Source organism: Agelaius phoeniceus, assembly GCF_051311805.1.
Source record: "Agelaius phoeniceus isolate bAgePho1 chromosome W unlocalized genomic scaffold, bAgePho1.hap1 SUPER_W_unloc_1, whole genome shotgun sequence".
Classification (NCBI taxonomy): Eukaryota; Metazoa; Chordata; class Aves; order Passeriformes; family Icteridae; genus Agelaius; species Agelaius phoeniceus.
In genome coordinates this window covers 10446927-10462415 of record NW_027509866.1, presented here as the reverse complement: position 1 = coordinate 10462415, position 15489 = coordinate 10446927, and the positions used below count along the sequence as shown (strand labels likewise).

Below are 15489 nucleotides of genomic sequence, written 5' to 3'. Positions count from 1 at the left end.
CCCAAAAATGCCCCAAATCCGCCCAAAGTGCCCCAAAATCTCCCAAAAATTCCCCCAAATTCCTCAAAAATCCCCAAAATTGCCCAAATGGCCCCAAAAGGCCCCAAAATCCCACCCGGGACCCCCTAAACCCCCTCGGGACCACCCGGGATCCTCCAAACCCCCCCAGAGCCCTCCCGGAACCTTCGAGAAACGCCAAAAAACCCCAAAATTTCCCCAAAAGTCCCCAAAAATCCCAAAATTGACGAAATTTGCCCCAAAAATCCCGGCCCGGACCCACCGCCGCCGCCTCCTGCGTCACTTCCGGCCACGCCCACCCCGGAAGTGCCGGGCCGGAAGTGAAAGGGGAAGGAGGAGCTAAAATGGCGGCCGGGAGGCGCCAAAAATGTCCCGAAAATGGCGGCGACGAAAAACGCGCGAAAAAAGTCGCGGGATTTAAAGGGAAAGGCGGAAAAAAACCCAAAATGTCAAAAATTTGTGGGGGAAAGGGACCAAAAATCACGAAATTTGTGGGGAAAACGATTCAATACCACCCGAAATTGCAAATTTTGTGGGGAAAAGGGACCCAAATCCCGAAATTTGTGGGGAAAAGGCACCAAAAACTCCAAATTTTGTGGGGAAAAGGGGCCAAAATCACCCAAAATTCCAAATTTTGTGGGGAAAAGGGACCCAAAATCCCGAAATTTGTGGAGAAAAGGGACCAAAAATCCCGAAATTTGTGGGGAAAAGGGGCCAAAAATTCCAAATTTTGTGGGAAAAAGGAAAAAAAATCCCAAAATTCCAAATTTTGGGGGGAAAACGGACCCAAAAATCCCGAAATTTGTGGGGAAAATGAGCCAATACCACCCGAAATTGCAAATTTGTGGGGAAAAGGCACCAAAAAATCCCAAAATTTGGGGGGAAAAGGGCACAAAATCCTCAAAATGCTGAAATTGGAGGGAAAAGGGACTCAAAATTCCCCCAAATTCCAAAACTGGAGGGAAGAGGGACCTGGAATGACTCAAAATCCTGAAATTTGTGGGGAAAATTCCCCAAAATCCCAAATTCTGAGGGAAAAGGGACCCAAAATCCTCAGAAATCTGAAATTTGTGGGGAAAGGGAGCCAAAATTCCCCAAAATCCCCAAATCTGTGGGGGAAATAGGAACGACATTCCAAAATTTGTGAGGAAAAAGGAGCCAGAACCACCTGAAATCCCAAATTTTGAGGGGGAAAGGGACCCAAAAATCCCCAAAATCCCAAAATTTGAGGGGAAAAGGGGCCCAGAATTCCCAGAAATTCCAAAATTTGAGGGGGAAAGGTCCCAAAATTACCCAAAATCAAAAAAAATTTGTGATGAAAATAAACCCGAAATCCTGAAATTTGAGGGGAAAAGGGACCCAAAATCCCAAAATTTATGGGGAAAAGGTCCAAAAAATCCCCAAAATTTGAGGGGAAAAGGGACCCAAAAATCCCCAAAATCCGAGGGGAAAAGGGGCCCAAAAATCCCCAAAATGCCAAAATTTGAGGGGAAAGGGAACCAAAATCACCCGAAAACTGAGGGGAAAGGGACCCAAAATCACCCGAAATCCCAAAATTTGAGGGGAAAAGGTCCCAAAAATCCCCAAAATCCCAAAATTTGTGGGGAAAAGGGACCCGAAATCACCCGAAATCCCAAAAACTGAGGGAAAAGGGACCCAAAATCACTCCAAAAATTCCAAAATTTGAGAGGAAAAGGGACCCCAAAACCTCCTGGGAGCCCCAAATTTGGGACCAAACCACCCCAAAATTCAAAATTTGGGACCAAACCACCCCAAAATTCCCAAATTTGGGACCAAACCACCCCAAAATTCAAAATTTGGGTCAAACCACCCCAAAACTCCCAAATTTGGAACCAAACCACCCCAAAACTCCCAAATTTGGGACCAAACCTGCCCAAATTGCCCCAAAACCCCCAAATTTGGGACCAAACCACCCCAAAACTCCCAAATTTGGGACCAAACCACCCCAAAATTCAAAATTTGGGACCAAACCACCCCAAATTGCCCCAAAATCCCCAAATTTGGGATCAAACCATCCCAAAATCCCCAAATTTGGGACCAAACCACCCCAAAATCCCCAAATTTGGGACCAAACCACCCCAAAATTCAAAATTTGGGACCAAACCACCCCAAAATTCCCAAATTTGGGGCCAAACCACCCCAAAACTCCCAAATTTGGGACCAAACCACCCCAAAATCCCCAATTTTGGGCCAAACCACCCCAAAATTCAAAATTTGGGACCAAACCACCCCAAAATTCAAAATTTGGGACCAAACCAACCCAAAATTCAAAATTTGGGACCAAACCACCCCAAAATTCCCAAATTTGGGACCAAACCACCCCAAAACTCCCAAATTTGGGACCAAACCACCCCAAAATTCAAAATTTGGGATCAAACCACCCCAAAATTCAAAATTTTGGGTCAAACCACCCCAAAACTCCCAAATTTGGAACCAAACCACCCCAAAACTCCCAAATTTGGGACCAAACCACCCCAAAATCCCCAAATTTTGGGATCAAACCACCCCAAAATCTCAAATTTGGGACCAAACAACCCCAAAATTCAAAATTTGGAACCAAACCACCCCAAAACCCCAAATTTGGGACCAAACCACCCCAAAATTCAAAATTTGGGATCAAACCACCCCAAAATTCAAAATTTGGGATCAAACCACCCCAAAATTCCCAAATTTGGTTCAAACCAATCCAAAATCCCCAAATTTGGGCTCAAACCACCCCAAAATTCCAAATTTGGGACCAAACCACCCCAAAATTCAAAATTTGGGACCAAACCACCCCAAAATTCAAAATTTGGGACCAAACCACCCAAAAATTCCCAAATTTGGGACCAAACCAGCCCAAATTGCCCCAAAATCCCCAAATCTGGGGTGAAATAAAAACTCCTGGAGCGTTTTGGGTTCATCCGAGACCTTTATTGGTGTGGGCAGGGACAGAGGGGACACAGAGTGACCACAGAGTGACCACAGAGTGACCAATGAGTGACCACAGAGTGACCACTGAGTGACCACAGAGTGACCAATGAGTGACCAATGAGTGACCAATGAGTGACCACAGAGTGACCATTGAGTGACCAATGAGTGACCACAGAGTGACCATGAGTGACCACAGAGTGACCACGAGTGACCACAGAGTGACCAATGAGTGACCACAGAGTGACCAATGAGTGACCACAGAGTGACCACGAGTGACCATAGAGTGGCCATTGAGTGACCACAGAGTGACCAATGAGTGGCCATTGAGTGACCAATGAGTGACCACAGAGTGACCAATGAGTGACCAATGAGTGACCAGTGAGTGACCAATGAATGATCACAGGGTGGTCAGTGGTCAATGATGTCCATTGATGTCCATGGATGGTCAGTGATGTCCATCAGTGTCCATTGGTGTCCATCAGTGTCCATTGGTGTCCATGGGTGTCCTTGGGTGGTCAGTGGTGTCCATGGATGGTCAGTGATGGTCAGTGGTGTCCATGGATGGTCAGTGATGGTCAGTGGTGTCCATGGATGGTCAGTGATGGTCAGTGGTGTCCATGGATGGTCAATGGTGTCCATGGATGGTCAGTGGTGTCCATCGGTGTCCATGGATGGTCAGTGGTGTCCATGGATGGTCAGTGGTGTCCATGGGTGTCCATTGGTGTCCATGGATGGTCAGTGATGGTCAGTGGTGTCCATGGATGGTCAGTGGTGTCCATGGATGGTCAGTGGTGTCCATCGGTGTCCATGGATGGTCAGTGATGGTCAGTGGTGTCCATGGATGGTCAGTGGTGTCCATGGATGGTCAGTGATGGTCAGTGGTGTCCATGGATGGTCAGTGGTGTCCATGGATGGTCAGTGGTGTCCATCGGTGTCCATGGCTGGTCAGTGATGGTCAATGGTGCCCATGCATGGTCAGTGATGGTCAGTGATGGTCAGTGGTGTCCATGCATGGTCAGTGGTGTCCATGGCTGGTCAGTGATGGTCAGTGATGGTCAGTGATGGTCAGTGGTGTCCATTGGTGTCCATGGCTGGTCAGTGATGGTCAGTGATGGTCAGTGATGGTCAGTGGTGTCCATTGGTGTCCATGGATGGTCAGTGATGTCCATGGATGGTCAGTGATGTTCAATGGTGTCCATGCATGGTCAGTGATGGTCAATGGTGTCCATGCATGGTCAGTGATGGTCAGTGATGGTCAGTGGTGTCCATGGATGGTCAGTGGTGTCCATGGGTGGTCAGTGATGGTCAGTGATGGTCAGTGGTGTCTATGGATGGTCAGTGATGGTCAGTGGTGTCCATTGGTGTCCATGGCTGGTCAGTGATGGTCAGTGGTGTCCAAGGATGGTCAGTGATGGTCAGTGATGGTCAGTGGTGTCCATGCATGGTCAGTGATGGTCAGTGATGGTCAGTGGTGTCCATGGATGGTCAGTGATGGTCAGTGGTGTCCATGCATGGTCAGTGGTGTCCATGCATGGTCAATGGTGTCCATGGCTGGTCAGTGGTGTCCATGGCTGGTCAGTGATGGTCAGTGGTGTCCATGCATGGTCAGTGATGGTCAGTGATGGTCAGTGGTGTCCATGGATGGTCAGTGGTGTCCATGGGTGGTCAGTGGTGTCCTTGGGTGGTCAGTGGTGTCCATTGGTGTCCATGGGTGATCAGTAGGCGTGGTTTCAGTGGGCGTGGTTTCAATGGGTGTGGTTTCAGTAGGCGTGGTTTCAGTAGGCGTGGTTTCAGTGGGCGTGGTTTCAATGGGCGCGGTTCCGGCAGGCGTGGTTTCGGCGGGCGCGGTCTCGGGGGCGTGGTCTCGGGGGCGTGGCCTCAGTAGGCGTGGTTGGACACGAACAGGGACTCGCTGGCCGCCGCCCCCGCGGTGCCACTGGGGGTGTACTTACCCTGGCACGCCAGGGAGTTGGCCTGGGGACACCACAGGGGACATCAGGGACACCACAGGGGACATCAGGGACATCAGGGACATCAGGGACATCACAGGGGACATCAGGGACATCAGGGACATCACAGGGGACATCACAGGGGACATCAGGGACATCACAGGGGACACCACAGGGGACATCAGGGACATCTCAGGGGACATCAGGGGGTGTTGGGGACATTGGGGACATTGGGGACACTGAGGCTGTTGGGGACACCCAGGACATTGGGGACATTGGGGACATCAGGGGGTGTTGGGGACATTGGGGACATCTCAGGGGCCATCACAGGGGACATCAGGGGGTGTTGGGGACATCACAGGGGACATCACAGGGGACATCAGGGGACATTGGGGACATTGGGGACACTGAGGGTGTTGCGGACGTTGGGGACATTGGGGACACTGGGGACATCAGGGGGCGTTGGGGACATCGGGGACATCTCAGGGGACATCAGGGGCGTTGCGGACATTGGGGACACTGAGGGTGTTGTGGACGTTGGGGATATTGGGGACATTGGGGACATCAGGGGACATCAGGGGGTGTTGGGGACATTGGGGACATCAGGGGACACTGGGGACATCAGGGGGTGTTGGGGACATTGGGGACATCGGGGACATCAGGGGTGTTGGGGACGTTGGGGACATTGGGGACATTGGGGGTGTTGGGGACATTGGGGACATTGAGGACATTTGGGGATACTGAGGGTGTTGGGGACACCCAGGACATTGGGGACATTGGGGACATCAGGGGGTGTTGGGGACGTTGGGGACATTTGAGGACATTGGGGACATCAGGGGGTGTTGGGGACACTGGGGACATTGGGGACATCGGGGACATCAGGGGGTGTTGGGGACATTGGGGACACTGAGAGTGTTGGGGACATCACAGGGGTGTTGGGGACATTGGGGACGTTGGGGACATCGGGGACATTGGGGACATTGGGGACATCAGGGGGTGTTGGGGACGTTGGGGACATTGGGGACATTGGGGACACTGAGGGTGTTGCGGACGTTGGGGACATTGGGGACACTGGGGACATCAGGGGGTGTTGGGGACACTGGGGACATCAGGGACATCAGGGGACATCAGGGGGTGTTGGGGACACTGGGGACATCAGGGACATCAGGGGACATCAGGGGGTGTTGGGGACATTGGGGACATCAGGGGACACTGGGGACATCAGGGGGTGTTGGGGACGTTGGGGACATTGGGGACACTGAGGGTGTTGGGGACATTTGGGGACATTGTGGGCGCTGCTGTCCCCAAGGTCCCCAGTGACCTCCTGGGCCACCCTGTCCCTGTCCCTGTCCCTGTCCCTGTCCCTGTCCCTGTCCCTGTCCCTGTGTCCCCATGAGGTGTCACCCCCAAACGTCCTCCTGCCCACCCCCCCACCATTCCCCCCTGAGCCCCAATGTCCCCAAGGTGTCCCCAAGGTGTCCCCAGAGTGTCCCCAAGGTGTCCCCAACGTCCTCAAGACCCCAAACGTCCCCAAGTGTCCCCACCTCACCCTCTGAACCCACCTCAGATGTGGCTCCCACCTCCCCACGATTGACCCAGCCCAAATCCCCTCAATATCCTCAAATCCCCTCAATGTCCCCAAGGTGTCCCCAAGGTGTCCCCATTATCTCCAAGGTGTCCCCAATGTCCTCAAGACCCCAAATGTCCCCAACATGTCCCCACCTCACCCTCTGAACCCACCTCAGATGTGGCTCCCACCATTCCATGGTTGACCCAACTCAACCAATGCCTGACGTCCCCAAATCCCCCAAGGTGTCCCCAGAGTGTCCCCAAGATGTCCCCCACACCCTCAAGACCCCAAACGTCCCCACCTGACCCCTCTGAACCCACCTCAGATGTGGCTCCCACCTCTCCATGCTTGACCCACCCCAACCCAGCCAATGCCCCCAAATCCCCGAGACCCCAATGGTGTCCCCAAGTTCTTGAGGTGTCCCCAGGGTGTCCCCGAGGTGTCCCCAAGTGCCACCTACCAGGGCTCTCTTCACGTACTCCTCCTGGGCCGCCTTGGTGTTGTCCTTCTTGCCGCCCCAGGCCTTGAGGGCCGAGGCCTGGAGGGCGCGGCCGTAGGAGAAGGTCAGGGCCCAGGGCCGGGGCAGGGGACAGCGATTGATGGCGTTGAGGTTGATGGAGGCCTCCTCCTCGCTCTGACCCCCCGACAGGAACGTGATCCCTGAGGGGACATTGGGGACATTGGGGACATTGAGGTGACACCGTGGGAACGTTGGGAGAGAGCAGGGATGGTTCAGACACGGCTCGGGGACATTGGGGACATTGGGGACATTGGGGACATTGAGGTGACACCGTGGGGACGCTGGGATAGAGCAGGAATGGCTCAGGGACACTGGGGACATTGGGGATATTGGGGACATTGGGGACATTGAGGTGACACCGTGGGAACGTTGGGATAGAGCAGGAATGGCTCAGGGACAGCTCGGGGACATTGGGGACATTGGGGACATTGAGGTGACACCGTGGGAACGTTGGGATAGAGCAGGGATGGCTCAGGGACAGCTCGGGGACATTGGGGACATTGGGGACATTGAGGTGACACCGTGGGAACGTTGGGATAGAGCAGGAATGGCTCAGGGACAGCCTGGGGACATTGGGGACATTGGGGACATTGGGGACAGCGATTGATGGCGTTGAGGTTGATGGAGGCTCCTCCTCGCTCTGACCCCCCGACAGGAACGTGATCCCTGAGGGGACATTGGGGACATTGGGGACATCGGCCTGGGGACAGTGACATGGCTCGAACACAGCTCGGGGACATTGGGGACATTGGGGACAGCGATTGGTGGCGTTGAGGTTGATGGAGGCCTCCTCCTCGCTCTGACCCCCCGACAGGAACGTGATCCCTGAGGGGACATTGGGGACATCAGCCTGGGGACACTGGGATGGCTCAGACACGGCTCGGGGACATTGGGGACATTGGGGACATTGGGGACATTGGGGACATTGGGGACAGCGATTGATGGCGTTGAGGTTGATGGAGGCTCCTCCTCGCTCTGACCCCCCGACAGGAACGTGATCCCTGAGGGGACACCGAGGGGACATTGGGGACATTGAGGTGACACCATGGGAACGTTGGGATAGAGCAGGGATGGCTCAGGGACAGCTCGGGGACATTGGGGACATTGGGGACATTGGGGTGACACCATGGGAATGTTGGGATAGAGCAGGAATGGCTCAGGGACAGCTCGGGGACATTGGGGACATTGGGGACATTGGGGACATTGGGGACAGCGATTGATGGCGTTGAGGTTGATGGAGGCCTCCTCCTTGCTCTGACCCCTGACAGGAACGTGATCCCTGAGGGGACATTGGGGACATTGGGGACATCGGCCTGGGGACAGTGACACGGCCCAGGGACAGCCCAGGGACACTGGGGACATTGGGGACATTGGGGACAGCGATTGATGGCGTTGAGGTTGATGGAGGCCTCCTCCTCGCTCTGACCCCCCGACAGGAACGTGATCCCTGAGGGGACATTGGGGACATTGGGGACATCGGCCTGGGGACAGTGACACGGCCCAGAGACGGCTCGGGGACATTGGGGACATTGGGGACATTGGGGACAGCGATTGGTGGCGTTGAGGTTGATGGAGGCCTCCTCCTCGCTCTGACCCCCCGACAGGAACGTGATCCCTGAGGGGACATTGGGGACATTGGGGTGACACCATGGGAATGTTGGGATAGAGCAGGAATGGCACAGAAACATCACAAGGACATTGGGGACATTGGGGACAGCGATTGATGGCGTTGAGGTTGATGGAGGCCTCCTCCTCGCTCTGACCCCCCGACAGGAACGTGATCCCTGAGGGGACACCGAGGGGACATTGGGGACATTGAGGTGACACCATGGGAATGTTGGGATAGAGCAGGAATGACTCAGGGACAGCCCAGGGACATTGGGGACATTGGGGACATTGAGGTGACACCGTGGGAACGTTGGGATAGAGCAGGAATGGCTCAGGGACAGCTCGGGGACATTGGGGACATTGGGGACATTGAGGTGACACCGTGGGAACGTTGGGATAGAGCAGGAATGGCTCAGGGACAGCTCAGGGACATTGGGGACAATGGGGACATTGGGGACAGCGATTGGTGGCGTTGAGGTTGATGGAGGCCTCCTCCTCGCTCTGACCCCCCGACAGGAACGTGATCCCTGAGGGGACATTGGGGACATCAGCCTGGGGACAGTGACACGGCTCAGACACGGCTCGGGGACATTGGGGACATTGGGGACATTGGGGACAGCGATTGGTGGCGTTGAGGTTCAGGGAGGCTCCTCCTCCTGACTCTGACCCCTGAGGGGACACCAAAGGGACATTGGGGACATTGAGGTGACACCATGGGAATGTTGGGATAGAGCAGGAATGGCTCAGGGACAGCCCAGGGACATTGGGGACATTGGGGACATTGGGGACATTGGGGACACGTGGTGGTCACTGAGGGGACAGCGACGGCTCCTCCTCGCTCTGAGCCCTGGGGACACCACGGGGACACTGAGTGACAAAGTGACACCATGCAGGGACACACAGTGACACACACACAGGTGACAATGGTGACACACACAGGTGACAATGGTGACAATGGTGGCACTGACCTGGCACGGCGGGTGGCACTGTCCTGCGCAGCGCTGTCACCATTGCCATGGCACACACACAGGTGACAATGGTGACACACACAGGTGACACAGGTGACACTGACCTGGCACGGCGGGTGGCACTGTCCTGCGCAGCGCTGTCACCGTTGCCATGGCACACACACAGGTGACAATGGTGACACACACAGGTGACAATGGTGGCACTGACCTGGCACGGCGGGTGGCACTGTCCTGCGCAGCGCTGTCACCGTTGCCATGGCACACACACAGGTGACAATGGTGACACACACAGGTGACAATGGTGACACACACAGGTGACACACACAGGTGACAATGGTGACACACACAGGTGACAATGGTGACACAGGTGGCACTGACCTGGCACGGCGGGTGGCACTGTCCTGCGCAGCGCTGTCACCGTTGCCATGGCACACACACAGGTGACAATGGTGACACACACAGGTGACAATGGTGGCACTGACCTGGCACGGCGGGTGGCACTGTCCTGCGCAGCGCTGTCACCGTTGCCATGGCACACACACAGGTGACAATGGTGACACACACAGGTGGCACTGACCTGGCACGGCGGGTGGCACTGTCCTGCGCAGCGCTGTCACCGTTGCCATGGCACACACACAGGTGACAATGGTGACACACACAGGTGACAATGGTGACACACACAGGTGACAATGGTGACAATGGTGACACACACAGGTGACAATGGTGGCACTGACCTGGCACGGCGGGTGGCACTGTCCTGCGCAGCGCTGTCACCGTTGCCATGGCACACACACAGGTGACAATGGTGACACACACAGGTGACAATGGTGACACACACAGGTGACAATGGTGACATTGGTGGCACTGACCTGGCACGGCGGGTGGCACTGTCCTGCGCAGCGCTGTCACCGTTGCCATGGCACACACACACAGGTGACAATGGTGACAATGGTGGCACTGACCTGGCACGGCGGGTGGCACTGTCCTGCGCAGCGCTGTCACCATTGCCATGGCACACACACAGTGACAATGGTGACACACACAGGTGACAATGGTGACACACACACAGGTGACAATGGTGACACTGACCTGGCACGGCGGGTGGCACTGTCCTGCGCAGCGCTGTCACCGTTGCCATGGCACACACACACAGGTGACAATGGTGACACACACAGGTGACAATGGTGACACTGACCTGGCACGGCGGGTGGCACTGTCCTGCGCAGCGCTGTCACCGTTGCCATGGCACACACACAGGTGACAATGGTGACACACACAGGTGACACAGGTGGCACTGACCTGGCACGGCGGGTGGCACTGTCCTGCGCAGCGCTGTCACCGTTGCCATGGCACACACACAGGTGACAATGGTGACACACACAGGTGACAATGGTGGCACTGACCTGGCACGGCGGGTGGCACTGTCCTGCGCAGCGCTGTCACCGTTGCCATGGCACACACACAGGTGACAATGGTGACACACACAGGTGACAATGGTGGCACTGACCTGGCACGGCGGGTGGCACTGTCCTGCGCAGCGCTGTCACCGTTGCCATGGCGATCTCCTCGGGGCTGTACTTGGTGGCACAGGCGTGTCCGGCTGTCACCATGTTGGGCTTCAGCAACGTCCCCTCCAGGTACACGTGGTGGTCACTGAGCGCCTTGTACACGGCTGCCAGCACCTGGGGACATCATTGGGGACATCATTGGGGACATTGGGGACATCATTGGGGACATTGGGGTCACATTGGGGACACATTGGGGACAATGAGAGCCTTGTACACGGCTGCCAGCACCTGGGGACACATTGGGGACATTGGGGACATCACTGAGAGCCTTGTACACGGCTGCCAGCACCTGGGGACACATTGGGGACATTGGGGACACATTGGGGACATCATTGGGGACATCACTGAGGGCCTTGTACACGGCTGCCAGGACCTGGGGACACATTGGGGACACCATTGGGGACAATGGGGACATCATTGGGGACATTGAGTGCTTTGTACACGGCTGCCAGGACCTGGGGACATTGGGGACATTGGGGACATTGAGGGCCTTGTACACGGCTGCCAGGACCTGGGGACATTGGGGACACATTGGGGACACCATTGGGGACAATGGGGACATCATTGGGGTCACTGAGGGCCTTGTACACGGCTGCCAGGACCTGGGGACACATTGGGGACACACTGGGGACATTGGGGACATTGAGGGCCTTGTACACGGCTGCCAGGACCTGGGGACATGGGGGACATCCTTGGGGACACATTGGGGACATCCTTGGGGACACATTGGGGACATCACTGGGGACACTGAGAGCCTTGTACACGGCTGCCAGGACCTGGGGACATCAATGAGGACACCATTGGGGACATTGGGGACATTGGGGACAATGAGCGCCTTGTACACGGCTGCCAGGACCTGGGGACAGTGGGGACATCATTGGGGACATCATTGGGGACATTGGGGACATTGAGTGCCTTGTACACGGCTGCCAGGACCTGGGGACAGCAATGGGGACATTGGGGACATCAATGGGGACATTGGGAGCCTTGTACTCGGCTGCCAGGACCTGGGGACACATTGGGGACACATTGGGGACATTGGGGACACTGAGAGCCTTGTACATGGCTGCCAGGACCTGGGGACACATTGGGGACACATTGGGGACACTGGGGACACTGAGAGCCTTGTACGCAGCTGCCAGGACCTGGGGACACATTGGGGACATTGGGGACATTGGGGACATTGAGAGCCTTGTACACGGCTGCCAGGACCTGGGGACATCAATGGGGACACTGGGGACACCACTGGGGACACATTGGGGACATTGGGGACATCATTGGGGACATATTGGGGTCACTGAGCGCCTTGTACATGGCTGCCAGCACCTGGGGACATTGGGGACATTGGGGACACCTTGGGGACATTGGGGTCACTGAGAGCCTTGTACACAGCTGCCAGCACCTGGGGACATTGGGGACATCATTGGGGACACATTGGGGACATTGGGGACATTGAGGGCCTTGTACACGGCTGCCAGGGACACCAATGGGGACATTGGGGACACACTGGGGACAATGAGGGCCTTGTACACGGCTGCCAGGACCTGGGGACATTGAGGACATCAATGGGGACATCAATGGGGACATCACTGGGGACACTGAGGGCCTTGTACACGGCTGCCAGGACCTGGGGACATTGGGGACACATTGGGGACACATTGGGGACATCAATGGGGCCACTGAGGGCCTTGTACACAGCTGCCAGGACCTGGGGACATCAATGGGGACATTGGGGACACTGAGAGCCTTGTACACGGCTGCCAGGACCTGGGGACATCATTGGGGACATTGGGGACATCAATGGGGACATCATTGGGGACATTGAGTGCCTTGTACACGGCTGCCAGGACCTGGGGACATTGGGGACACATTGGGGACACATTGGGGACATTGAGAGCCTTGTACACAGCTGCCAGGACCTGGGGACATCATTGGGGACATCAATGGGGACATTGGGGCCACTGGGGACATTGGGGCCACTGAGGGCCTTGTACACGGCTGCCAGGACCTGGGGACACATTGGGGACACATTGGGGACAATGAGAGCCTTGTACACGGCTGCCAGGACCTGGGGACATCATTGGGGACATTGGGGACACATTGGGGACACATTGGGGACATTGGGGACACTGAGCGCCTTGTACACGGCTGCCAGGACCTGGGGACATTGGGGACATTGGGGACACATTGGGGACATTGAGGGCCTTGTATACGGCTGCCAGGACCTGGGGACACATCGGGGACATCATTGGGGACATTGGGGACATCATTGGGGACATTTGGGTCACTGAGTGCCTTGTACACGGCTGCCAGGACCTGGGGACATATTGGGGACATTGGGGACACATTGGGGACATTGGGGACATCACTGAGCACCTTGTACACGGCTGCCAGGGCCTGGGGACAGTGGGGACACATTGGGGACTCTGGGGACATCACTGGGGACACACCAGGTGCCACCAAAGCTCCATAGGTGCCACCTGGAGGTATCACCAACCACCACAGGACACCTGGAGGTGACACCAGGACAGGTTGGGGACACCTGGGGGTGACCCAAAGCCACTCAGGTGCCACCAAACCCCCTCAGATGTCACCAAACCCCTCCAGATGTCATCAAACCCCACCCAGGTGTCACCAAACCCCACCCAGATGCCACCAAACCCCACCCAGATGCCACCTCCTGGTGTCACCTCCTGGTGTCACCGGGTGCAGCGAGGGCTCAGGCCCCCCCCGGGGACACTTTGGGGACATTTGGGGACACGGGGGTGGCTCTGACCTTCTCGGTGACGTACTGGCACGTCTTGAGGTCGTGGTCACCGTCCGGGAGGATCTCGGGCTCCACGATGGGGACGATGCCGTTCTGGGGACATTGGGGACAACGGGGACATGTCAGGCATGGGGGACATTGGGGACAATGGGGACACGTCAGACATTGGGGACAATGGGGACATGTCAGACATGGGGGACATTGGGGACAACGGGGACACGTCAGGCATGGGGGACATTGGGGACACATCAGACATTGGGGACATTGGGGACATTGGGGACAATGGGGACACGTCAGGCATGAGGGACATTGGGGACAATGGGGACAACGGGGACATTGGGGACATTGGGGACACATTAGACATGGGGGACAATGGGGACAACAGGGACACGTCAGACATGAGGGACAATGGGGACATTGGGGACACTGGGGACATGTCAGGCATGGGGGACATTGGGGACACATCAGACATGGGAGACATTGGGGACATGTCAGACACGGGGGACATTGGGGACAATGGGGACAATGGGGACATGTCTGACATTGGGGACATTGGGGACAACGGGGACACGTCAGACATTGGGGACATTGGGGACAATGGGGACATTGGGGACATGTCAGACACGGGGGACATTGGGGACAATGGGGACAACGGGGACATGTCAGACATGGGGGACATTGGGGACACATCAGGCATGGGAGACATTGGGGACATTGGGGACACGTCAGACATGGGGGACAATGGGGACAGTGGGGACATGTCAGACATTGGGGACAATGGGGACACGTCAGACATGGGGGACATTGGGGACAATGGGGACACGTCAGACATTGGGGACATTGGGGACATTGGGGACATTGGGGGACAATGGGGACACGTCAGACATTGGGGACATTGGGGACACGTCAGACATGGGGGACAATGGGGACATTGGGGACATTGGGGACAACAGGACACGTCAGACATGGGGGACAATGGGGACAACGGGGACAACGGGGACACGGGGGACATTGGGGACATTGGGGACACATTAGACATGGGGGACAATGGGGACATTGGGGACAACAGGGACATGTCAGACATGGGGGACATTGGGGACACGTCAGACATGGGGGACATTGGGGACAATGGGGACAGTGGGGACACGTCAGACATGGGGGACACGTCGGACATGGGGGACAATGGGGACATTGGGGACATTGGGGACAACGGGGAGGGGACATGGTGGGGACAGCAGGAGGGGAGCCAAGGGCACTCAGGTGCCACCAAACCCCCTCAGATGCCACCAAAGCCTGTCCAGGTGCCAGCAAACCCCCTCTAAGTGTCACCAAAGCCTCTCTAGATGTCACCTAACCATCCTTAAGTGCCACCAAAGCCTCTCTAGATCCATTAAAACCTCTTTAGATGCCACCAAACCATCCTTAACTGCCACCAAACCTTCTCCAAGTGCCACCAAACCATCCTTAACTGCCACCAAATCCCCTCCAGGTGCCACCAGACCCTTTCCAGATGGACTAAACTCAGCCTAGATGCCACCAAACCCCCTCCAGGTGCCACCAAACCATCCTTAACTGCCACCAAAGCCC

At 56.2% G+C, this 15489-nt stretch overlaps 2 protein-coding genes across 8 annotated transcripts in view; both read right to left on the bottom strand.

Annotated features, from left to right (window-relative positions):
- Positions 1 to 329, bottom strand: part of PPP4C (protein phosphatase 4 catalytic subunit) — a 37940-nt gene extending 37611 nt beyond the window's left edge. The window contains exon 1 of the mRNA XM_077172776.1: positions 281 to 329. The gene's annotated coding sequence lies outside the window, so the exon portion shown is untranslated. The remainder of the gene's footprint in view (positions 1 to 280) is intronic.
- Positions 330 to 3278: 2949 nt separating this feature from the next.
- ALDOA (aldolase, fructose-bisphosphate A) overlaps positions 3279 to 15489 on the bottom strand; it is a 29782-nt gene continuing 17571 nt past the window's right edge. For 3 of the 7 annotated variants that reach the window (XM_077172744.1, XM_077172743.1, XM_077172746.1), the window contains 3 exons: positions 13912 to 13995; positions 11075 to 11249; positions 7529 to 8775 (listed from right to left, as the gene is read on the bottom strand). In XM_077172744.1, the coding sequence (XP_077028859.1) occupies positions 7544 to 8775; positions 11075 to 11249; positions 13912 to 13995 (1491 nt within the window). In that variant the 3' untranslated portion in view covers positions 7529 to 7543. The other 4 variants (XR_013180320.1, XR_013180321.1, XM_077172747.1 and 1 more) reach the window with 4 other exon arrangements.